At 38.5% G+C, this 27,201-nt stretch overlaps 1 protein-coding gene across 3 annotated transcripts in view; it reads right to left on the minus strand.

The window, feature by feature from the left end:
* The window catches only part of LOC124619444 (serine/arginine-rich splicing factor 7-like), a 43,741-nt gene that overhangs the window by 4,551 nt on the left and 11,989 nt on the right, over positions 1-27,201 (minus strand). For all 3 annotated transcript variants that reach the window (XR_006980080.1, XM_047145831.1, XM_047145832.1), the window contains 2 exons: positions 26,928-27,081; positions 26,647-26,814 (listed from right to left, as the gene is read on the minus strand). Coding sequence is in view for 2 of the 3 variants with exons in the window: in XM_047145831.1 (XP_047001787.1) it covers positions 26,647-26,814; positions 26,928-27,081 (322 nt within the window). In the remaining variant the exon portion in view is untranslated. The remainder of the gene's footprint in view (positions 1-26,646; positions 26,815-26,927; positions 27,082-27,201) is intronic.

The raw sequence follows: 27,201 nt of genomic DNA on the forward strand, positions 1-27,201 counted from the left end.
TAACTTGCAGTAAATGTAGCTACGGTTTGGTTTAATTTTATTTAATATATATTTGCTGGGGTTTAAAATTTCAACAGCGTGGTCACTGAAATGGACAGGAAGGAATAATCAGTTGCATAAGAATTGCACGGTCAACTTCAAATTTCATTCCAGGGCACAAAATAATAGATCTGCTTGCTGTTTCCTGTAGACTCTTATGTAAGTCATTTGAATGTTCATGATCTGTATACATCATTATACACATATAATCAAGAGAAAGTAATTACATAGCTATTGCCATAGTATAACATTAAACCCGGTTGTAATGTTGTTGTTGCTGTGGTCTTCAGTCCTGAGACTGGTTTGATGCAGCTCTCCATGCTAATCTATCCTGTGCAAGCTCCTTCATCTCCCAGTACTTACTGCAACCTACATCCTTCTGAATCTGCTTAGTGTATTCATCTCTTGGTCTCCCTCTACGATTTTTACCCTCCATGCTGCCCTCCAATGCTAAATTTGTGATCCCTTGATGCCTCAGGACATGTCCTACCAACCGGTCCCTTCTTCTAGTCAAGTTACGCCACAAACTTCTCTTCTCCCCAATCCTATTCAATACCTCCTCATTAGTTATGTGATCTACCCACCTATCTTCAACATTCTTCTGTAGCACCTCATTTCGAAAGCTTCTATTCTCTTCTTGTCTAAACTATTTATCGTCCATGTTTCACTTCCATACATGGTTAGACTCCATACAAATACTTTCAGAAACGACTTCCTGACACTTAAATCTATACTCGACATTAACAAATTTCTCTTCTTCAGAAACGCTTTCCTTGCCATTGCCAGTCTACATTTTATATCCTCTCTACTTCGACCATCATCAGTTATTTTGCTCCCCAAATAGCAAAACTCCTTTACTACTTTAAGTGTCTCATTTCCAAATCTAATTCCCCCAGCATGACGTGATTTAATTCGACTACATTCCATTATCCTCGTTTTGCTTTTGTTGATGTTCATCTTATATCCTCCTTTCAAGACACTGTCCATTCCGTTCAACTGCTCTTCCAAGTCCTTTGCTGTCTCTGACAGAATTACAATGTCATCGGCGAACCTCAAAGTTTTTATTTCTTCTCCCTGGATTTTAATACCTACTCCAAATTTTTCTTCTGTTTCCTTTACTGCTTGCTCAATATACAGATTGAATAACATCGGGGAGAGGCTACAACCCTGTCTCACTCCCTTCCCAACCACTGCTTCCCTTTCATGCTCCTCGACTCTTATAACTGCCATCTGGTTTCTGTACAAATTGTAAATAGCCTTTCGCTCCCTGTATTTTACCCCTGCCACCTTTAGAATTTGAAAGAGAGTATAATGTATATTCAAGAAATATAACAAAAAATGTATTTGTTGCCATTAATCATGTTTGTGTACGACAATACATTTACACGCCGCCTGTGAATGGATCCATCTATTATTATTCAATAACTGGTTTGGCAAAATGATACTGGTCCGTAAATATGTCGAACTAACAACTCAAGAAACTGGTACGTTAATCTTGTATATATGCTTTGATGAAATAAAATTCCTCACATCAAGTGCACTCTAGCCAAAATTTGGTCCAATCCATCTATTATTAAAGTAGGAACACATTGTTTTGACCCTCTGCCACTCGTCACGTTAATAACAAGACAAAAGTACGTTGCTGTTGGGCTCTTCAGTCCAAAGACTGGTTTGATGCAGCTCTCCATGTTATTCTATTCTGAGCAAACCTCTTCATCTCCGAATAACTACTGCAACCTACATTCACTGAAACAATTATAAGGAATGGAAAAATAAAAAGTTACAGAATAATGTTCCATTGGGCAGTAATGAGGAAAGATATTCATTGGAGAAAGTCAAACAACCTATCCTACCTTTTACCTCAAGTGATTAAGTCAAGGCAAACTTAATTCACGATGCCCTCAGAGATTTGAAACCCCCTTACCCCAAACGCATACAGAGGATAAGCTGTTAACAGCAGCAACAGCCAGAGCAAGTGGTATATTATTGTGCAAGACTGAGCACATCCCCTGCTTCATTAGCTTATCCAAATGCATTTGATCTCATTGTGGCAAATTATGTCTTCCTTTATTCAAAATTAACTGTACAAATGTTTTTAGCACTTCAATTTCCAATGAATTTAGTGTTGTTAGCCTGTAAAAATGCTAGTCTGACCTACGGGCTAGTACTAGCCATGGCTCCAACTATTTGATGTTACTGTCTCGACACTGATGTCACCAGTTTAGCAAAACAGATTCTCCTGGAACTAGTATTCTTGAATATGGGGTATTACAGCCCCCTGGTGCCCATGGGCAATCATGTGGCCAGTCATGTCTGATGAGCTTTAAATAGAGTTTTTCAAGAAGAAATTCAACTACTCAGAAAACCACAGAATGACCTATTCAATGACCTTTCCCAAAGTGAAACACACGAAATGGATGTTCTGCCACCATAACAGTAAAATACACTTCATGATATGAAGAAATTGAGAATACTGTCAACACAATTAAGCATACTTAGGTCATCTGTGTGATACACATCCACAGATCTTTGGTGTGACGTCACATGTGCTGCACTGCCATTGAAATTGCTCATTACTATTTTATAAAATTTTAGACTTCATTTACATATTTTAAAGTTTTATTTGTGTTAATATTTGCCGTAAAAGTAACTTATTAGTGGCTTTTCATTAATCTCAGTCCTTCTTCCTGTGTTATTGACTGGAGTGGTCTATTATTCGTGAGAATGCTTGCGTCATTCGTCTAAGCCTCGCGCCTCAGTAGTGTGTTTACATTTTGCGGCATGCACTGCAGCTGTAGCGGTTATAAAGCTAAGTACTGACAAACTTATTTGTGCTCTGTAATACAGATATTACATTTAATAGTTTTCAGCGGTGTGTGTGCCGTGGCGAAATAACGACTTTTTAAACTTCTGTAATCGTTCGCTCTGTGTTTCTTTAGAGTTTTCTGTGTGTCGAAGATGTTTAGTAAATTTCATGCTTTAGTTTTCAACCGACGTTTATTAGTGTTTCTAGTGAAGTATTTCAGTAACATTTTCATTTAGTGTTTTAACTTCACTTAGTGTTCCAGTGTTCGTTTGAATTTTTTGGTTTTAGCTAATAATTTTGTGAAAATTTGTTGGTATTGGTATTAGTTGTGGTGTAGTAGTATTAATACGAGTAGTTGCTTTCTTAATAGGCAGAGAATTTCGAGACCATTATTGTTAGTTCTTATATAGTTCTACTGGTGTAACTGAATTTTGGCAACATAGACGTACAGTTTTTTCAGTAATTGTAAAATTTTACCATGAGTGAGAAGTGTGGGCTCTGTCGTACGTAAGTTTGTGAGTAGTGGGTTATGGTGTGGGATTTGTTCAAATTTTTTTTTCATTGGGGAGAATGCAGTGGGGAAGCCAGTGGTCATTTTAGTGAGATCCTCTCCTGGGAATGCAGAATCCGTAGTAGAAATAAGTTGATAGAGGAGCAGGAGCGTAAGATCTGTACCCTTCAGCTGCAGTTACAATGCACAAAGGAGGAACTAGATAGGTTCATGAGGGTGAAGGGTGGTAGGGAATGGGAACTGGCAGTTGGCAAGGAGGCAGCTAGGAAGAGGAGGTATTCAGACAGTTTTACTTTGCGTACACGCAATAGATATGACCAACTGTCAGAGTTGAGTAGACAGGAGCCTCGTGTAGCTGTAGATGTAGGGAACATGCAGCAGACCTCAGCAACCAGGAGGCCTAGGTTAGTCGCAAAGTCTAGCAGAAAGAAGAAGGTTCTGCTGCTAGGTAGTTCCCACGGAATAGGTGTGGGCCAGCAGTTACAGGAAGTGTTGGGGAGCGAGTACCAGGTCACCAGCATTGTGAAGCCTAGTGCATGGTTGGCTCAGGTGACTGACAGCATAGGCGAGTTATGTAGAAATTTTATGAAGGAGGATCAGGTAGTGATAGTGGGTGGAGCAGGGAACAGTCTCGATAGGGACGGGGAATATGATGTAGGTGGTGACCTGGTAAAGATAGGTACTCAAACTGGTGGCACTAATGTGCATTTCATACAACTGTTTCAGCGTCATGATAGACCTCACCTTAATGCGGCTGTTAGGCGAGTTAACATGGGGTTGGAGAGGGCGCTGATGGCACAGGGCATGGGTCACATCTCAGTGGTGCCAGTTGGGTGTATCAGTAGATCGGGTTTCACTAGGCATGGCCTGCACCTCAATAGGTATGGGAAGGGGATGCTGGCTAAGCTTATAGGTGACAGGGTAGTGGGTGGTGGTGGTGTCACTCATGGAAAAATTCCTGTAGCAGTTGGTGTTAGAGGTGCACCTTTTTTAGATTGAAGACAGCTGATAGGTATACCTGCTAAAGGAAGTCCCTCTAACTAAGGGCTCACCTTCCGAGGATGTAATGTTTCCAAGTAGAGAAGGAATTAGCATATTCATCAAAATATAAGAGATATTAGAGAAAGTTAGTTAACTGCTTATAGATGTTGACTACGAAATTATTGGTATATCAGAGGCTTCCTTTACCAGGCTACAGATTAGATCTCTGTTTCTCAAGGAGTTCCTTGCGGGGTGGAGGAGTGGCTCTGTATGTAAAAAACAGTATTCCATTTGAGTCCGTAGGTGTATCACGACACTGCATTGAGCAGATATTTGAATGTTGTGCAGCGGTAGTTGAATTTAGTAAAACTAAACTTCTAATTGTTGTTGTTTATAGGTCCCCTAACTCCGACTTCAGAGCATTTCTGCTCAAGCTGGAGAGGGTTCTTGATTCACTTTGTAGGAAGTACCTGAAACTAGTTAGATGTGGTGACTTCAATATAAATTTTGTATATGATGGTGCAAGAAAAAGGATGCTGGTATATCTCCTAAATTCATATGATCTGACAAATTGTGTTTTTTCCAACTAGGGTGCAGGGGAACAGTAGCACAGCCATAGACAATATTTTTATTCATTCTTCGTTACTACATGGACATTCTGTTAGTAAAAGCGTGAATGGCCTTTCAGACCATGATGTACAAATTTTAACCCTAAAAGGCTTTTGTACTCAAACCAAGGTCACATTTAATTACAAACTATGTAGGAAAGTTAATCCAACAACTAACATCGATGATAAATACAATGCTTTCCTCAGCACATTTCTCATGCTCTTTGAGAGCTGCTTTCCATTAGAACATTCTAAACAGGGTACCAGCAGTAATGGGCAGCCTGGGTGGCTGACTTGTGGGATAAGGATATCATGTATAACAAAGCGGGAATTATATCAAAATGTTAGAAGTAGTCACAATCAAGCTACAGTAGCCCATTACAAACAGTATTGTAAGGTGCTTAAAAAAGTTATCAGGAAGGCAAAGAGTATGTGGTATGCAAATAGAATACCTAATTCACAGGATAAAATTAAAACCATATGGTCTGTTGTGAATGAAGTGTCTGGTCAGCAGCACAAGATTGACGATATAAAGTCAGTTTGCAGTAAAAATATTTCTGTTACTGATAAATCAGATATATGTACAGTATTTAACAATTATTTTCTGAGCACTGCTGGTGAATTAAATAAAAATTTAGTTTCTGCAGGAAATCATATAACTTTCTTGGCAATTGCCTTTCCAAGATTGATGTCTGAAATACTCCTTTGTGATACAGACAAAAGGGAGATCGGGTCAATAATTAAATCACTGAAGACTAAGGTCTCTCATGATTATGATGGAGCATCTAGCAGAATATTAAAGTACTGTGCTGCACATGTTAGCCCTGTATTTAGCCATATTTGTAATTTTTCCTTTAGGAATGGTCAGTTTCCTGGGCGATTAAAGTGCTCAGTAGTAAAGCCGCTTTATAAAAAGGGAGAAATGGATAATGTAGATAATTTAGACCTATTTCTATGCCATCAGTGTTTACAAAAGTTATTGAAAAGGCTGTGTATATAAGGATAATTAATCATTTTATATCAAATGATTTGCTAACAAATGTACAGTTCCACTTTGGAAGTCATTTAACAACTGAAAATGCTACATTCTCTTTTCTCTGTGAGGTACTGGATGGGTTAAACAAAAGGTTTCGAACACTTGGCATATTTTTTGATTTAACTAAGGCATTTGATTGTGTTGATCACAAAATATTGCTCCAGAAGTTGGACCATTACGGAATATGGGGAGTAGCTCACAATTGGTTCACCTCTTACTGTAGCAACAGGCAGCAAAAGGTCATTATTCACAATGTTGATAATGGCTGTGATGTGGGGTCTGAGTGGGGTACTGTCAAGTAGGGGGTGCCCCAGGGATCAGTGTTGGGGGCACTCCTGTTCCTTATTTATATAAACGATATGCCCTCTAGTATTATGGGTTATTGTAAAAGCCCACGTTCAAGATCTTGTTCAAAGACTCAATACTGCCATTTTTGCTATTCGAACGGTATCAGAAGTAAGTGATCGTTCGACACGAAAATTAGTCTACTTTATTTATTTTCATTTGCTACTGCAGTATGGTATTATATTTTGGGGTAACTCTTCCCATTCTAAAAGGATATTTTTGGCTCAGAAACGGGCGGTTCGGGCAATAAGTTGTGTTAGTTCATGAACCTCTTGTCGACCTCTGTTCACGAGTCTGGGTATTTTGACACTGGCCTCTCAATATGTATATTCCTTATTGTCATTTCTTATTACCAATATTAGTTTATTCCCAAGAACAAGCAACTTTCACTCGGTTAATACTCGGCAGAAATCAAACCTGCATTTGGATTGGACTTCCTTAACTCTTGTGCAAAAAGGTGTGCAGTACACTGCTGCATCCATTTTCAATAAGCTGCCACTCAAATTCAAAAGTCTTCGCAGTAATCAACATGCTTTTAAATCAAAACTGAAGAGTTTCCTCATGCGTCACTCCTATTCTGTCAAGGAGTTCCTTGAAAAATTAGCTGATTTTTATTGTATTGCTGATAGCGTTTACTTAAACTCATGGACTGAATTTTTTAAGGTCCCTGAACATTTATTTTTATCTGTTATTGCGTTTATGTTGTATTGCATGTACTGACACGTTCCATGACCTTGGAGATATGCTTCTCAATTTGGTGCTACTGAACTTGACGAGTAAATAAATAAATAAATAAATAAATAAGCACAGAAACACAACTTCCGTACGCAGAAGCAAATAGGAAACATGAAATGATTCAGATTCACTAAAGTCTTTAGATATGGAACAAATCAAATTTCAACATGCTACTAGAAATGGAAAAAAAAATAATTAAAAATACATAGAGGCAAGGAATGCCAAACTTTTACATTAATTCAGGGCACCAATCTCCTCCTTTTTATTCCACCGACAAAATTTTGCAAGAAAATTGTTCTCTTCATACTGCTGTCCACTACCTGAGCTCTACATCGTACAGAACTGGTCTAAATTATTGCACAGAACAAGATCCATAGTCTTAAGTCAAGCATCTTGCTTTCTAACTTGAAAAAATAACGGTGAATGCCGTTGCTGCTAGTACATAGATGCTGAGTGTCACCCAGCCTGCTGGCCCTGATGAGGAAACTTAAAATAAAATAAAATCAACTGGCACAAATTTGGACGAAGGGTTGGCATTATCATCTCTGAATGTTACAGCAGACACCGAATGAACAGACACAACTGTGGAAAATACAGGTATCACCGAGGAAGGTAGTTCTGCGGATACTGCTAGTGAAAAGTCATGTGCGATATAGTGTACATCCTGCTACTCTACTTGTTCTAAGCGGGCACTTCCTTCCGCGACACACACACAAATGTGTAGCATATAGCAGTGCTCCATTTATAAGACTACTGGAGTGTATGCTATTACTATCTACACTCCCTGCTTCTTGAACATATGCATTTATTTTGCTACTACAATTTCCGCGACCATAAGATCTGACATCATATTACAGAAAATGTACACATATATCAAAAAAACATGAAGCAGCAAAAGTTACACTGAATGCATATGGGCTTGAAAATTCTGATGCCTATACTTCTACAGATGTAGAAGCTTTTTATAACTTGGTAATGATTGCAGTTAGTTCAAAACTCTTGTCAATGAATGAAGACTGAGCGACTGGTGCTGCTTCATGTTTACTTTCCTTAATGGCTTTGCCTTATCGTAAATTCACTGACACAGACGGATTGTTTTTTTCTATATGCTGAATCCGTCCTTCCAACTTTTTTTTTTTATTTTTATTTTTTTTTTTTTTTTCAGTTCCTTCACATTTTTCATGAAGCCATTTCACCTTAGCTTCCTTCCACTTCCTATTTATTTCATTCCTAACTTACTTGCATTTCTGTATTCCTGAATTTTCCTTAACATTTTTGTACCACCACCTTTTGTTGATGAGCTGAAATATTTCGCCTATTATCCATGGTTTCTACACAGTTGCCTCACTTGTATCAATAGTTTTGTTTCCAACTTCTGCATTTACCCTGTTTAAACGTGTTCGTTCCTCTCGAACTGTACAACCAACTGAGCTATTCATTATCGCATTGTCTACAGCCTCACAGAACTTCAAGCATATCTCGTCATTCCTTGTACTTCCGTATCTCATTTCATTGTACATTGACTGTTCCTGACTTGTCCCAAACTTCTGTCTGCTCTTCATCATTACTAAATTGTGATCTGAGTCTATATCTGCTCCTGGGTACAACTTACAATCGAATATCTGATTAAGCAATCTCTGCATGACCATGATGTAATCTAACAGAAATTTTCCTGTCTCCTGGTCGTTTCCAATTATACCAACACCCCTCGTGACTCTTGAATAGAGAATTTGCTATTACTAGCTGAAATTTACTGCAGAACTCAATTAGTCTTTCTCCTCTCTTGTTTCTACAGGGTGTATACGTGGACAAGGAAAAAAAATTCCCCGGTTTTTCTCCAGATCTCCCAGTTAAAAACACATTTTTTCTCCGATTGAAAATAATACTTTTTTCGTGTTGAGTGATACTATATTTTCCTTCGGAACCGTAAAACTTATCAATCCTTTGAGTAGTTAAGGTTTTATACGTCAGCATAAAACATCTCGGCACTTTAGAAAACAAACCCCAGAAAAAAACTGCGTTTTGCAAAGATCTTTGATGCACAGCAGCATGTACACTGCATATTTTCGTATTATGATACGCTGCATATTTTAGTATTATGAAATTTGAATTCCACCAAGCACAGCATGTTAGTTCCTGAAGCATTGAAATCAAGGTTGTGATGTGCTTTTGTAAACCAATCGTAGCTCATGTCACATTTTCTCGCCAGCCAATGATAGCAGACATTCAGGGCTTAGGACATATGATGTAGTTAGCCAATAGCAACATCATTTTTTAGTAGTGCGAACACACAAACAGGAAAAGTTAATGTTTTAAATTAATTTACATAGTACAGGTATAACGAAAGTTAAGCTTTCACATATAATATTGGTCTTCTTTTGCTTGTGGTCCACTTTATGATACATCAGACAAATGTGCCAGTAAAATTTTAAATCATGACATAAATTTTTGGTCTTTTGAGTTCAAAATTCTTCTAAGTGGTTGGTTTTAAATGAGAAAAAAACGTTCTGTAATTGAATAAATTCAAAGCACGTTCGCACATGTAACATAATTCATCTTGTGCAAAAAGAAATTTACTTTGAAAGTAACACTTTTCAAACCACCATTTACAATATTTTTCCTGCAACCTCTTAGTACTCATTTCAGCATTTGTCAGAGAGCCAAAGAAAAAGTCGTTACAGTGTGTGCGTAGCTACAGTGACATAGGAAGCCCATATGTTTGTATGTTATAGCATGAAGTGATCTCACATTACGTCATAAATGAACCAGGACGTCTGAGATTACTCCAAGAGCATCAGAATTTCGTAAACCATATTGAAATGCATAATTCACCTTAAAGTGAACATTCATATGTCCAGATTCACAAAGAAGTGGGCCCCAACCTGATATTAAGATTTTCAGTGTGGTTTCCTGGATACAAATTTTCTTGGAGTACCAGTACTGTATTATCTCATTTTGGTTCTTTATTATGGCATAATACCATGTGTACCAGAAGATAAAAATGTGCACTTGAAATAACAATTGACACTCGCCAATATTGTATCAAATAAATTGACTGCTTCTGTGGAAAAGATTTATAAAAGCCAAACTTCTTTAGCGAAGACAGAGAAATAACTTCATTGTTCTGCAGGGCAACTAATGCCCGACTGCCAAAAGCCTGGAAATACAATAAAATCAGAAAATTTATACTATTAACATATTTTAGCTTCCCATACTTATGGGAATGTATTTTAATTCACTTGATGGCTCCCGACCACAGAAATCCATTTTGTTTCCATTTGACACAAGAGCTGTAAACGAAGTGGAAACAGCAAAATCACTAAACATAAACACGGGTCACATGGGGACTCCCCCCCCCCCCCCGCCCCATTACAACTCAAACTGCTCTGCTCATGCACGAATCTGGCAGCTTTTCCATGTAGCATCTGGCTGTTGCTACTGCTGATATGGTTAATAGCTGCACTTCAAGTGACCAGAAGCAGGAGAAGGTACTGCCCATACAGGACATAACTGCACATGCGCCTGAGCCTGCTGTTAACTGCCCAAACAAACTTGATGTAAACTGTTGTGATATCACAGCCATCAGAAGCAGTGTCTTGTTATTAAGTATTGCTCAGTCTATGTCCTGCAGCTTTTGGTATATTTTGCTGTTGGCAGACACCTGTGAGTGCACTATGTTTTGTTATGGTAAATGACAAATCTTTGCAACATTTTGGTTTTTTCCCCTCGTTTATGTTTTACTGCTGTGGTATTATTCTGCAGTAGTGGGCTAAAGTAAAATTCTTTGTTATTGTATCAGTTCTTACCAGTCAAAACTACAAAAATTTAACTGAAAACTAAAACAATGAAAGATTCCCGGGTTTTTCCTGGGCAAGCACCATATTCTATTATCAAGTCCATATTCCCCCGTAACATTTTCTTCCACTCTCCCCCCTTCAACAGCATTCTAATCCCACACAACTATCAGATTTTCATCTTTCTTTATGTACTGAATTACCTGTTCAATATCCTCATATACTTTCTCTAGCTCTTCATCCTATGCCTGTAACATTGGCATATATACCTGAACTACTGTTGTTGGTGTTGGTCTGCTGCCGATTCTGAGGAGAACAACCGTATCACTGAACTGTTCACAGTAACTCGCTCTCTGCCTTTCTTTCTAATTGTTGCACCATTTTCTGCAGCTATTGAGATTATCCTACACTCTTTTGACCAGAAATCCTTGTCTTCCTTCCATTTCGGTTCACTGACCTCCACTATATCTAGATTGAGCCTTAGCATATCCCTTTTCAAATTTTCTAGTTCCCCTACCATGTTCAAACTTCTGACATTCCATGCCCCTACTCATAGAATGTTATGTTTTGTTGGTCATTCAAACTTTTTCGCAGATCACCTCCTCCTCTGCAGTACCTTCCCAGGGATCTGAAATGGGTAGTAGTTCAGAATCTTTTTCCAATGGAGAGATCATCATGAGACTTTCTCAATTCAGACCACATGTCCTGCGGACAGACATAGTGTGTCTTTAATGCAGTGGTTTCCATTGTCTTCTGCATCCTCATGCCATTGATCATTGCTGATTCTTCTGCCTTTAGGGGCAGTTTCCCACCTCAATGACAAGAATGTGCCCTGAACCTCTAACTGCACCTTCACCCTCTATGAGAAGTCCATTAACTGAATGAGAGTAACTTGTAACGCTAGAGCTCTTCAGCTGCCATTGCTGACGATTTTTATTCAAAATCTATGTGGTGGCAGGGTTCGAACCTGGGACTGAGGATGCTTTGATTACTAATCAAGGATGCTGTCCCTGTACATACCTGTGCATTAAGACGTAGTTTCTTGTTACCAGTAGTGATGCAGGATAGGAACAGTCAGTGTGTTTCATGAACCAGCTGATGATGAGCAAGAAGAGATGCGCACAGAAGGCCACCCACTAATTTTTGTGTACTTGGCAGTACCTATACACCCAATTTTTGAACTTTTCCCACTGCCTGCAAATGTCGCATGATGGTGGAATGATCACAGTTCATCACGTTAACCAGTTCTCAAATACACTGACTTGGATCAGTGTGAATTAATGCTTTTAAATGATCATCATCAAACCCCGAAGGTCTTCCTGAACACAGAGTGTCACTAATATCAAAACGGTTCTGTTTAAAATGCGAAAACCATTTTCTTGTCATGCTCTGGCATTATTCCCATACCAGCACAAATTTTCTGGAGCCCTCTGTTGCTGTCACCTCTCTATCAAACTGAACAAAAGGATATGTTGGAAATGTTCGATTTCTCCATTTGACACTTATTTTTCTGGCATCCACAGCTTCACTCGCCATCTCCAAATGAAAATGTGACGATGTGTACACACAAATAGCAACAGTGAACTACAAATAATAAATGAAGCAATAAATAAACCTACAGCAAATGGAATACCAAAATACAAAACAAAAATCCTACGAACATAAGCACCAACCTAATACTTTACTCACGAGTTACTAGAATGCAAGTCGCCTGTTAATTCTCACTAAATATTATTACCAAGGGGCAAAGAGCAAAGTAATAGTTCAACTGCTAATAAAGATCCTACTACAGTGTTCACATTCCAATTCGTTTTCCAGTTTTCCCTATTTCATGAATTATCAAATGGACATTTCATATTACCAGGTTCCATACTGAATTCTGCAATGCCACAATAGAAATCAATATGCTTGCACACAACTCCTTTAGAAGTCAGTAAATGAACTCTCAGTCATTCCTTTAGCAAGGTTAAAACAAATCTAATTGATAACAGTGCACTGCAACATACAAATAATTCTCAATACTAAATGGAATGATTTCAGGTAGCATCTTTGACAAATGAAAGATTTTGATGTTACAGAATGAAATTCATTTAAGGTACTATGGAAAATCTGACACTAACTGACTAAGCTGGTACCTAAACAAGCTTCATAAAAGGAGTTTTATCATTTACTAAAGACAGCACCTTGTCCATGCAGCCAACTTCCACTCTATCTACCTCCACCATTTGGTTGTAGAGCTTCAGCTCATTCCACAATTTGCAGTATAATTGTTTCAAGCCTGTTTCTTGATTTTCTTTTCTTCAATTTGTTTCCTTATTCCAAGAGTTCCTTTATGAAAGTGCTATGATAAACAAGTGCCTAGTTAACTTACAAGGGTGTGCTGGGAAGTGTCTCTGAATTTTTTTTGTCAAAACTCTTGAAGTTTTTAAAATAAAACAACTGTAATTAACATTCTAGATCTTTATTCTTTCTGTCACTAGACGGCTGCAAATTGTAGTGTGTAACATGGTGATGTTTGACATAACTACGTTGGTGCCTGAGAAACAGCGTACTGTAATCGAATTTCGAATTCGAAGAGTTGGGCCACATGTGGAACACCATCTTCTTCTGCACGACAATGGCAGACTACACATGCGCACTGTGACATCTGCAAAAATCTGATACCTTGAGTTAATTGTCATTTATCAGTCTTCATGAAGTCTCTACTTCGTCCCCATCCAATTTTCATCTGTTTCCAAAACTTTAAGAACACCTTCGAGGACTTCACTTTGACAATGACGAAGCAGTGCAAGCAGAGGTGAGGTTGTGGCTCTATTAACAAACGTTCTGCAGCGATGGTATCAACAAACTTGTCTCTCATTTGAAGAAATGTGTTCATCACCAGGGCAACTATGTTGAGACATAAATAGATTGATATGAAGAACAGAGATACAGTGTGTTAATGACATTTGCTTTATTTTTTTGTTTTTTTTTTTAAATTGAGGTTTTTCATATTAAAAATTCAAGGGCATAATTTTTCAGAATGGCCTCTTAACTTCCCTTTTCTGTGTTTTACTAATATCCATTTTATGTTTCATTCTTTTGGTGTATGATCAATGGTTTTGCTTTCAATCCAGGATTCTGACTTCCTGTCAATGTTTCCATTGCTTAAAATTTGTGTCAAATAAATTACTTTATTTCTGGATATTTGCTTGGCCACTGTGGTTCTTGTTTTATATCCATCAGATGCCTGATACCAATAATTCTACTAATCTAGTACAGAATTCATTTACTCACTTTAATTGTATTTCCTCTCACTTGCCTATTCAGTGTCATTTCTGCATTATTATTTTTATATTTAATTTATGTATGGCTAGCAGGTAAGTCAAAGTAATTAATATACAGAGTATAACACAAAGGTATAGCCAAACTTTCAAGAAACATTCCTCACATATAGAAGAAGAAAATATGGTACTGGACACGGGTCCAGAAACACTACTTTCATGTTGGAGCTCATTTTCTACTTCTCTTCACAACCACATTAACCATGGGAAACATAAAGGATATGAATATGTGAGCACAGTATGAAAAGCTTCCCCAAGTGAAATGTTCAGTATGCCATCTGTTTGCAAGGATACATGTATCAACCCACCATTGCATTGAATGCCTGATGCGCTGAAGTATCCTTGGGGAATTGAATAGTACTTCACAGCCTTCCACGACATGGGTACGTACATTCTGTACACATCTTATAATGGGGTTTCATACACAAGAGCTTTCAAATGCCCCCCCCCCCCCCCCCAAACAAACAGAAGTCTAAGGTTCATAGGACCTACACATGTCAATAAAAGCAATGGAAGTTATTCACGTGTCACCATTATCTTGTTCAATTAAGCAAGAAACAATGGCAGTGACCCTAGGAATTATAACGTATTGTACATTCTAACCAAATGTAATGAAGAGTGTATTTTAAACATTTCACATTAAAAAAGTGTTTAATTTAATGCTGGTATGTTCTGTTTCTGTGTGTTTCCCATGATTAATGAGATTTTGAAGATAAGTAGAAAATGAGCTCTAACATGGAAATAAAGAGGTGTGCGAGGAGAGTTTCCTGAAAGTTTAGCTATACAACTGCTTACAGAACAATTTCATTGATCAGTATTCATTTAAAATTACTTTTTAACTCTTTAGGTGATGTTTCATTAAATTTATGTCTATTACTGACTTTTAGATTCCACCCAAACTGAATATCAGTCTTATATCTCCAGGCTATTCCATTTTTCAACTTTCTGAGCTCTCCAGGTCCTGTGTCAAATGCTTTTTCCATGCCAACAAAAGCTATATAAGCTTTTCTGTTTACTTCTAATATAATCCACATTTTTTCCTACACCAAAAATGATCAATCTAAACGTTGATGAATCTTTGTTATTAATTCTTCAATATTTAGCACAATTTTTGGAGCATAGGATGGGCTCCGCAATTTGAACACATGTTAATCTTTATAGGTTTCATAAATTCTGTAGGTATAGTTCTCTTAATGTAGTAACATGCACACACAAATTATTTAAGCAAGTAGTTTTGATGCTTAATTAGCACTGCAACTGGTTGCTTACAATATTTAAATTTTTAGGAAGGAATACAGCTGGTGACATACTTTTTCTACGAGTTATTGATCAGCCACAGTCCAGCACCCATATCTGTATGATGGATCCACATTTCTGTAGATTATTTGTATGTCACTTCGTAATCGATGAAATGGTTTAACATACTGACCAATTCTGATCTCTTACTCTGTTGCCCTATGAATTTATTTCTCACTACTTCTATGCGCTTGTGAAATCTGAACCACATCTAGGCTCACCTGAAGCATATAACTCTCCATGAGACAGCACGTAACTTGATACAAAACGAAGGCCTACTGCTAGTTTGCAACTGAAGCAAAGGTTAACACAAATAAGGGCAACTGCCTATGTTTATGGAAAGTTTGAGCAAGTCAATAATAAAATATGTGGTTAGTGCCACATATGACTGAACATATGATCAACTGCAGTTCAAGAATAAAAACAATATTCACTTAAGCAATATTTAACTTACATGTCGAACAGTTATTTAAAGAAGCACAGATTCAGTTCCAGTAACACTACCTTCCAAGCTATGTTGTCTGGTGGTAACACTTCACAAGCAAATTGAGGATTTCCTTAGAATACACTGCAAGAATTGTATGACATCAGTCTCCAGAACTTTCCTGTGACAGATTTGGCTGTTTTGTGTAGCCTTAGAACATGAGGTCACTTAAGACATATAGTGCTGTGCCACATCAAATCTGCTATTTCTCCAATAAGAAGTTTCTAAACATGTGCTCAACCTAATAACTCACCATATCACAAGACACATGAGATAGTGATCCACAACATATTTGAACACCATCTGAAACTATGACATTTCAGAGTCTCATATCACTGTTCATATGATTACTAAAATCCATAATATTAGTAGCGAAATTTCAGAACGTAAATAATTTAGGAGTAAAGGAGACCATTCAGCAAACATCAGAAGCACTGGCACTCACAGAAAGAGAAAGAGAGAGAGAGAGAGAGAGAGAGAGAGAGAGAGAGAGAGAGAGAGAGAGAGAGAGAACCATCTCTGCTAGCTTTTGCAAAAATCCTTTTACAAGTTCTACAAGCTGTGCCACAGTGACCTCATCCCAGAAGTCCAACATAACCTCCTATTCTTACTGGAATCCTTAGGCCCATCCCAGAACCTCTCCCCTGAGTCCCTCTCCCTCCTCATCCCCCCCCCCCCCCCCCGCCCGAAATGGCCGCTTTCTACATGCTTCCCAATGCCCACAAACCCAAACAAATCATGGATGCCCGGTTGTAGATGGTTATTGTGCTCTCACTGACCAACATCTCCAACCCGTTGCCCGAAGCCTAGCCTCTCTCATCAAAGATACAAACCACTTCCTTCACCAATTCTTGACCTTGCCCACTACTACATACTACCCAAGTCCCTACTCCTCACTGTTGATGCCTGTTCCCTACATACTAATATTCCTCACGCCCATGGCCTTGCTGAACACTATGTCTCCTAACATCCTTTCCACTCAAAACCCACTATCTCATTCCTCATACACCTTATCAACTACATCCTCACATCCAACTACTTCTTCGTAAGGATAAATATAGAGCAACAATGTGAAAAAATTCAATTTTTTAATTGCATAATTTATTAGATTGTGATGTTATCCTTAAAGAATCAAAGTTTCAGAATCAAATTATGGCTAGAAACATGTTTTAAAGAGATTAGTTTGGGTATCTGTGTTTGCCATGCCCCCTCTTTCAATGCTGTGATCCACACCTCTAAACTAGAAATTTTTTGTGCATTAATTTTTCGTTCACACAATCGAAACGAACTGGAGACAAGTCTAGAAGGCTGTGAGAAAGATTATCTTTGCTTTTTCCTTTCTTCACAACACGGTTTTTTTGAATAGTACATGCTATAATCTTATTTCAGTTTTTAGTTTTGCACATACCAACCTGTTTTGCTCGAAATGGGTCATAACTGTGGACACATATTTGAAAAAGTGAGTAAACGTCGAATTTCATGTGTAAAAGGTACAGGAAATTTAAATAACAGTGTTACACATGCTGCTCCTAAGTGTGAAAAAGAATTATCGACAAATTCACCGAGTTCATTGGAGAAGAAAATTAGTGAAGAAATTGATGATGCTGTGCACAGTGCCACAGACAAGTTTTCCAGTGATTTAGGTTAATTGACTTAGAAACGCTTGCTCATATGATTAATGTTTCATGTGCATGTGATAACCATGGGTGAAAGGACCTTACACTGTATAACAACAGTGACATCTGATCAACTGGGTTTTGTGAAAACTATACATGCAAGCAGATGATGATATCACTGGCCAGGTCTCTACCAATCCATTAGACACTTTGTAAGCCACTTAAGGATTAAATGCTTGTAGAGACTAGGCTTCCATCCAGATGCATTCATGATGAAGATACTCAGAAGCATCGATGGAGTACAACTGGAAAATGCTCAGGCAACAGCAGATAAATTGGAAAAGTTGGCTAGGCAAAGCAGGCAGGGGAAGAGATTACTCTAGGAAGATTATGGATATGGGCAGCTTTAGTCACTAGCGATATAGCAATACTGTCAAAAATTGAAATAAAAACTTCAAATTCAAACAGTCATAAATTGACTTTTTTGAGCTATAATGTACCTTTTCTCAGGAACTATGAAAGCTAACATCCTGAAATTTGGCGTAGTTCTAAAGAATTACTTACTGAATAATCCTGTGCAGCACTTTTCTGTTATCTTTTCTCTGAGATAATTTCTCCTTGAGAAGTTGAGAAAAATAGATCAGAAAAATAGCCACACAGTAATGCAAAACTGAAAGAAATTAATTTCGAAGCAGCTATGACCTTAAACACAAATCTCTTACACGTTTTATTAATCTCTTTTGCATATGTAAACTGTGAAATTCCTATTTTATTACTTGATTTGTTACATGGAAAAGGTACTTTATAGAAACAAAGGTAACAAAAAATTCAAATCCTTATAAAATGTATGTCGATACGCATTTTAAAAAATGACACGGAATATCAACCATTATTATGTACATAATAATCTCAAGCTTTACTCTTTTAGCTGTAATACTTTTGAGATGTATATATTTATCAGTATAAGAATGCATTTTGCCCTACATTTGGCCTTAAGGGGAAGGTATATAAACAAATCCACAGCACAGCCATGGGCACCAGCATGGAACTCTCCTACGGCAACTTGTTTGTGAGGCAGCTGGAGAAAACCTTTCTAGCCACCCAGAATTCCAAAACTCTTGCTGGTTCAGGTTCTTTGATGATATCTTCATGACCTGGTCTCAGGGCCAAGATACTCTATCCTCACTCCTCCACAATCTCAACACCTCTCCCATCCATTTCACTTGGTCGCTCTCAACCCAATGTGCCACCTTCCTGGACAAGGATTTCCACCTCTCTGATGGCTCCAGCCACACCTGTGTCCATATTGAACAAACTAACCACCAACAGTACTTGTGTTCTGACAGCTGTCATCCAGTCTACAATAAAAAGAAAAATCCTTGCCACACAGTCTGACCGCCCAAGGATAGTGTACCTGCAGAGATGAAAGTTCCTTTGAGTGTTTATTAACGATTGTGTCAACAGTTGCAGTATTTATATTAGGCAACTAGTTTCAAATCTTGATTACAAAGATGCCTGCACTGCAGCACCTGATCTTAAAAATAAACACCAAAGTGACAGCATATGCTTTATGAATGTTTGCAGAATCAACGCCACAATCCACATGTGCCTCTTACCACGTCAAAACCAAACTGGAGATCAACATAGCCAACAGCACCAGGAAACTTTTGATGGCGCTAATGTCACGCCTCACATACAAATGCAAGTCCACACTAATGGGTGTGTTGCATCTTATATATGGATGTGTCTTCATTAAACCTGACATCAATGCAGTGAACGACAACAACAAATGTACAAGTATTACACAACTACAAATTCTAGTGTCGCATTCACCTTTAACATATTTGGACATAAGACAAGCATTTCATGTTCTTGTTACATTAATGGCCAATGGGCGCACAAAATTAAAATAGGGGCCATCACTGCACCTTTATTAACCAGTGACATTTAATATAATGTACAATTAAACAAGTAAAAATCACATTTGTTGCTCCATCACACATTATGCATCATACATATAGATGATTGTCTTCCAAAATTCTACATACATAAATAATCTATGTACATAAAACATTTAAAAAATAATATATATCATTTAAATGATTAATGGAAAATCTCATATAAAGATGTGAAACAAATACTAACAAAGAGATAGAGGGGCTGGCCAGTACTTACCTCAGCTCAGTACAGCCGATAGATACACAAAAAACAGAACCGAAAATTTACGTTCCTAGCTTTCGGAACAAATGTTCCTCCATCAGGGAGGAGAGGTGAAAGAAAGGGAAGAAGGGAAAGTAGATTCAGTTATTCACAACCCAGGTTATGAAGCAACAGGGAAAGGAAAACAGGGAGGGTAGCAAGGATGGAGGCATGGTTGTCAGAGGGAAGCCAAAGATATTCTACTGTAGTACTGTGCCAGCTTCAAACCAAAGAGGATGCATACAGTAGTAAAGAGGTATAAAGATAAACACAACTATGTAGGATGAAAAGACGTGTGAATGGCTAAAGAGGAAAGGGAAAGAGGAGAAGACTGAAGAGTAAATGGGAGTGAGGTTGTTTAACGTAGGTTCAGTCCAGGGGGATGGCGGGATGAAAGGATGTGTTGGAATGCAAGTTCCCATCTCCACAGTTCAGAGGGACTGGTGTTGGGTGGGAGAAGCCAAATGGCACATACGGTGTAGCAGGTTCCTAGGTCCCTAGAATTATGCTGGAGGGCATGCTCCGCTACTGGGTATTGGATATCTCCTAGGCGGACAGTTCGTCTGTGTCCGTTCATGCGCTCAGCCAGTTTAGTTGTTGTCATACCGATGTAAAAGGCTGTGCAGTGCAGGCATGTCAGTTGATAAATGACATGTGTAGTTTCACACGTGTGTGTGTGTGTGTGTGTGTGTGTGTGTGTGTGTGTGTGTGTGTGTGTGTGGGTGAGGTTTACGGGCGCTAAACAGCGTGGTCATCAGCGCCCAGTTTCACACGTGGCCCTGCCTTGAATTGTGTATGTTTTACCAGTAGCGGGGCTGGAGTAGGTGGTTGCGGGGGGATGCATGGGGCAGGTTTTGCAGTGGGGTCAGTTACAGGGGTAGGAACCGCTGGGTAGAGAAGGTAGTCTGGGAATATTGTAGGGTTTAACAAGGATGTTATGGAGGTTAGGGGGGGCGACGAAAGGCAACTCTGGGTGGTGTGGGGAGAATTTTGTCAAGGGATGATCTCATTTCAGGGGTTGACTTGAGAAAGTCATATCCCTGGCGGAGTAATTTGTTGATGTTTTCGAGGCCAGGATAATATTGGGTGACAAGGGGGATGTTTCTGTGTGGTCTGGGGGTAGGAACATTGTTGTTGGACGGGGAGGAATGTATTGCTCGGGGGATCTGTTTGTGGACAAGGTCAGCAGGATAGTTGCGGGAGAGGAAAGCACTGGTCAGGTTATTGGTGTAATTGTTGAGGGATTCATCACTGGAGCAGATACGTTTGCCACGAATACCTAGGCTGTAGGGAAGGGAGCGTTTGATGTGGAATGGATGGCAGCTATCAAAGTGAAGGTACTGTTGTTTGTTTGTGGGTTTGATATGGACAGAGGTATGGATGTGAGCTTCAATAAGATGAAGGTCAACATCCAGACAGGTGGCTTGGGTTTTGGAGAAGGACCAGGTGAAATTCAGATTCGGAAAGGAGTTGAGGTTATGGAGGAAATTAAGGAGTGTTTCTTCACCATGAGTCCAGACCACAAAGATGTCATCTATAAACCTATTGTTTAGCCAACAAGTTTTGTAAGAAGCAGATACACAGTCCTACTAAAACAGTGTCTCGTGGCACAGAATTGTTTATGATACCTCGTCATGCACAACCACACTGAAATCGCCTTTTCCTGTACTGTGTGTATCTGTTTGTGCGAGTCCTGTTGCCGTAAATCACAGTGGGTAAATACTAAAATACAGATACTCAAGCGTTTTACTTAATTCTAAACAATTTTATGTTACTGCTCATGCATGCAACATGAACAATCTTCTCCCAATAGCGCCTCTATGAATACACCACCAGTCAGATACAAACATCACGACTTGACATAATTTACTAACTACACATGCTAATCCAATTACAAATGCACATAAGTGTTCTCCGGTGAACCACTGTTTCAAATTCAACCACAATGATCTAACATATTTGTTGGCTTTACATGCATATCCAATTATGGATTACATTTCAATGACATAATACCCACTACAAAGTGCTCTTGTATGAAACACTGTGTTGTGTGTCACACAGTGAGCAGTATGTACGATTTATTTGCTGTGAGATCATCTTATGATATTCTGGGTACCTAATGCAGTAATTAAAAATTGAAAAAGCCATTAGGCGTTGCTTCCATTCAAAAACCTACATACCCTCAACTAAAAATGAAATAAAGAAATAAAATTTAAAAAGTCAAGAAATAAAATTTAAAAAAATCAGACCATTGTGTCCGGCCTCCGTGCATGAGCACTTTTGCACGACATCTGGACACATTATTTATAAACCATTTACTCCTAGAGTTCCTGCCGCACACACCTTAGAGCCTGTTAATATCTTTGCATTACTATCTAGCAATTATACGGAAACGGCATTGGCATCCCAGAACGCATGATGAAGACGCTGGTGACATTACACGGCCATTCAACCATTCAATGAAATGTCCATGCATAACTAAACACATGAGTAGGTGAGGAGATCTCACATTAAGTGATATTGCCCATATACTCTGTATTAAGGAGACCAAGTAATCACAAAAACAGAAGTCACTACAAGCCCCAAGTCAACCTGGGGTGTATGATTAATTTGAAACAATGTTTTTTAGGAGAGCACTTAAGTGCATTTGTAATTGAATTAGCATGTCTAGTGAGCAAATTAAGTCAGGTCATGATGTTTGTATCTGACTGGTGGTGTAATCAAAGAGGCACTATATGGAAATGTTGTTCATGCAGCATGCATGACCGGTAACACAAAATTGTTCAGAATTATGTAAAAAGCTTTGAGTATCAGTATTTAACTATTTGTCCTCTGTGATTAACGATAACGAGACTCACATGAATGTACACGCACTTTGAATACAGGAAAAGGCAATTTCTATGTGGTCAGGCATGATGGATTGTGTGTGGTGAGACACTGTTTTAGTAGGATTACGTAACTGCTTTTTACAAAACTTCTTGACTAAACAAACCCTATGTATTGTTTTTAATTGATGTACATAGACTTTTGGAAGACAACCATCTGCAAATATGATGCAACATTTGTAATGGAGCAACAAATGTGATTTTAATTTGTTTCATTGTACTTTATATTAAATTTCACTGGTTAATAAAGGTGCTCTGATGGCCCCTATTTTAATTTTATCTGCCCATTGGCCATAGATGCAAACATGAACATGAAATGCTTGTCTATGTTCAAATATGTTACAGGTAAATGTGACACTAATATTTGTATTTGTGTAATACTTGTACATTTGTTGTTGTCATTCATTGTACTGATGTCAGGTGTAATGAAGGTGCTTAGACACATCCACATTTAAGAAGCAACACACCCATTAGCTGTGGACGTGCATTTGTATGTGGGTGTGACGTAAGCAGCATCAAAAATTTCCTGTTGCTTTGGCTATGCTGATCTCCAGTTTCGTTTTGACTTGGTAAGAACCCCATGTGGATTGTGGCATTTATTCTGAAAACATTTATAAAGTATATGCTGTCACCTTGGTGTTTATTTTTAAGACCAGGTGCTGTCAGTGCAGGTATTGTTGTGATTCGTGAATTTCTGTGTAAATGCTAGAACTACTTGGCCGTCTCCTGTCTCGAACGCATGATATTTTAGATATGAGTGCGAGAAAGTGGAATCCTACTTACTACATGTCACATGTTTGTGTGTGCAGGTTGGAAATGAGTCGTGATCAGAATGTAGACACGGCGGGCGAACTGCACCAGGCCCACTTGCTCTTCTAGCACAATATTTTCAACAATTTACTGCGAGTCTCTGCGTTACAGTATTGGAATATGTCTTAAATCCCATGTTTAGCAGAAAGATACCTCAGTAGTTTTCACAGTTACTTCTGTCTGATAAATGGGTATTATTGTAGCTAATTTCTAGTCCCCTGGAATTTTCTTGTGGAGTGTTTATGCTACTCTGTTCTAATTGTGTTTTGACCATTGTTATAGTAACAGGAAAAATGAAGAAGAACCAGTAAAAACTTTTGTCTTAGCCTTGGTGAAGGGAAGATGTGTTTTCTGATCTCATATTGAGAATGGACATGGTTTTTAAGCCAACTTTCTCTCTTATGTAACTTATTTTGTTTCTAATGCTTGGAGACACAAGAGGCTTATGAAACAGTATTTATATATGTGAAGTGTGGAATTTGTAAAATGTCTGAAGTTAAAATACACATTGTTAATTGAAGCAAATGAAATTTGGTATATCTACTTATTTTTATAAGCAGAAAGAGTCTTAAGAAATTCCTGTACCTAGCAGCATACTTCAGAGAAGAAGTGAAAGAGAGTTTGCAGCAACAGGCTAGCCAGCAGGAAAGTTTGGCCGAACATCTCAAGTAAGTCGTCTCATAATAGAAGTAGAAGTTTGCAAACATACTTCAACACTTTAAGTTGTCCAAACTGTTAAGAGTTTATCTCTGTATTCAAATAATTTCTGTTACATTTGAACTATCTGTTGTTAATTCCACTTTTGCATTCACTGTTCATTGACAACTATGTACCGTTTTCGTAGCCTCAGTAGGCCAGACTTGAGAATTAACCTGTAAGGTATGAACTTCGACGCCTAATTTTTTCTTGCCAACAGAATGCTGAAACTGGAAAAATGAAAAAACTGAAAATTCCCTTGCCCAGTATGCTGATGATCTCACAAAGGCCTTCACTGACTGGCACTACACTCCCAAGCCTTGTCTGCAAACAGATTTCCAATGTCATATCTTCACACACATCTACTCCACCCACCATACCCATTTATCAGCTGCAAAACAGCACTTCCTTGGTCATCCAATAGCACCCTGGAATTGAGCAAGGTTTTGTTTATCTGTAATCATACCCAGAAATGATGAACAACCTAACAAAAATCCTTCCAAACCTTCCTGAAGCGTTATTCCATTACCAGCCCAACGTACACATCATTAACGGTCCATCTTTTTGCCATTCCCACTACTAACACCTTGCCACAGGTCATATGCCTGTGGAAGACCCAGGTTTCCCATACATTCACTCACCACACCCTTCTCCAGGCCTGTTGTGGTCTTATGCTACCTCTTCAGAGACAGGGGCAGTTGTGAAAGCAGCAATGTCACATACCAGTTCTGCTGCAATCACTGCATGGCGTTTTATGTGGGCATGGCCAACAAACTGTCCACCAGAACCATCAGAATGAATGGCCACCACCAAATTGTGGCCAAGAACAGAATGAAGTTGACCACCAATACTGCTGAGCACAACATGGCTGGTTCACAAACTGTGCCACTTTGAACATCTCTTCCAGCACCAGCTTTTCTGAACTATGTACATGGCAGTTACCTTTGCAGCCCATCCTTCACTCTCATAATCCTCCTGGTCTCAATCTCTGTTAACCCACTCCCCCCACATCCTCTATCCAGAAGTTTACCCTTTCTCTGTCCTTCCACCCCCTCCCAATTCAAACTTCCATGTCATCTTCATTGTAAACTGCATCTCACCAGCTCCTGTACCCAGGCATTACATGCCTAGCCTGTGCACCTGCCACACCTCCCTCCTGCATTCTTAAGGCATACACCTGTTTCCTCCCTCTGAGCTACACAGTAATTAAAAACTCCTCCACTGAAAGGGCTATGGAATTACGGATACATAAACTCACATACCTATACAATACTGCCAAATTTATGAAAAACACAGTTATACAGTCTGCAGTCACTGTTTTGAAGAAGAGATATCTATAGCTCTTTCATTTCTTAAAATTATGTGGTATACGGCCAGATTTCATGCTCAAATGGCTCAACACAGCTCAGTCTCCATACAAATGTCGAACTCTTGGAATTACGAATCGCCTGAGCTACGTTCACAGCATAGAATATGCCTTCAACATACATGCGATTTTTCTCCCATTAAAACCGTAACATTTGCTTGCACTGGTACAGTTATTTGCATGAGATACTGTGACCCATAAGCTTTAGTCACGTATCTCATTCCTGGCGCTGGGAACCCCGTAAACGTGAGTTTAAATAGCATGCAACTTTGCTGTATGAATTACTCTGAAGACTGTACAAATATCCTGTGCAGAGCTTGTGTGAAAAAAGAGAAGGAAAAAAATGTACAAAATGACAACCACTCTGTTAACTTTCACAAAATGTTGATAAGGAAACTTCCAAATTTTCAGAAGACATATGTCATAAGAATCTAAACAAATTAAAGAACACTAAGTCACACTGACACAAGTAAACTGCTGCTATCTTGTATGCTGAAACTAAATAGCTGGAAAATGAAAACTGATTTGAAACATACAGTATAAATGACAAGTGAAATTTACTTGCAAACAAGACTGAGTAGGTCCCCTGCACAGCAATCAAACTCACAGTCCTACCATTATTTAAAATGGTTTGATTACTGTCTGTAAATTTCTCTAATCTATCAAATAATGTCTAGTGTGTGTCACATTTTCCATTAAAACAAGAAAAATCAAACAAATAGCAGCATTTCCCCTTGTGCATACTCTAAGCATAAGTACCACCCGCCAGCATTGTTGAAATTGCTTAAACAGAATAATACTCTTACAGATGCAAAAATGTTTGCTGTTTCGAGTTAGTGAAATCAAATAACTTCCACGTCACTTATGCCTTCAGAGGTGTAATGCATCTTAGAAGATCACAGATAAAATTTTTAATCAAGGTACCACAAAGTTGGAGTACTGAAATTCATTTACTGGGTGAAAAGACATTACCAACTCAACTTAAATCTCTAATTCAAATAGATGTAACTGTAAGGTTATTTCATTTTTTGCAGTACATTAACTTTAAGAGGCTACTATTAACAGAAACGGAAAGAATTTTAAAAGGGTAAACATCATAAACAATTATTACTGCACCTGGATGGTGGTCGTTTATATCCATATGGAGTGTCGGGGCAATCCCTGGAGAAATGTCCCTTATCTCCACACTGATAGCAGCGCATATTGGGATCAAATCCCCTGCGACCTTTCCCACGAGTCCTTGGCCGAGCGAAGGTGACTCTAATACGACTGCCATGAAGTGTTCTGGCAATTGCACAATTAAAATTCAAAAGCTAATACAAAATAATGAGATATAATGGAACAAAAAGTCTCTAAATATCTCAAGTCCTATTACAATTATTAACATTTAAACTTACATTCCATTTGTAGCTTTGACAGCATCTTCGGCATCATCTTTCTCATGGTAAACTACAAAACCAAAGCAAGGTGGAGCTTTGGCCAACCAGACTTCCTTGAGACGCCCATATTTTTCAAAGAGACGTTCCAAGTCTCTCTTTGATACACTGAGCCCTAAATATAACAAACTGGTTATTACATATCCTCGAAACAGCTTACACAGTACCTAGATTTCATATGATCATTGAGTTTGATGCAGCATGCCTCCATCAAATAAAACAATTTCACACTGCA

Source organism: Schistocerca americana, chromosome 6 (genome assembly GCF_021461395.2).
Source record: "Schistocerca americana isolate TAMUIC-IGC-003095 chromosome 6, iqSchAmer2.1, whole genome shotgun sequence".
Lineage (NCBI taxonomy): Eukaryota > Metazoa > Arthropoda > Insecta > Orthoptera > Acrididae > Schistocerca > Schistocerca americana.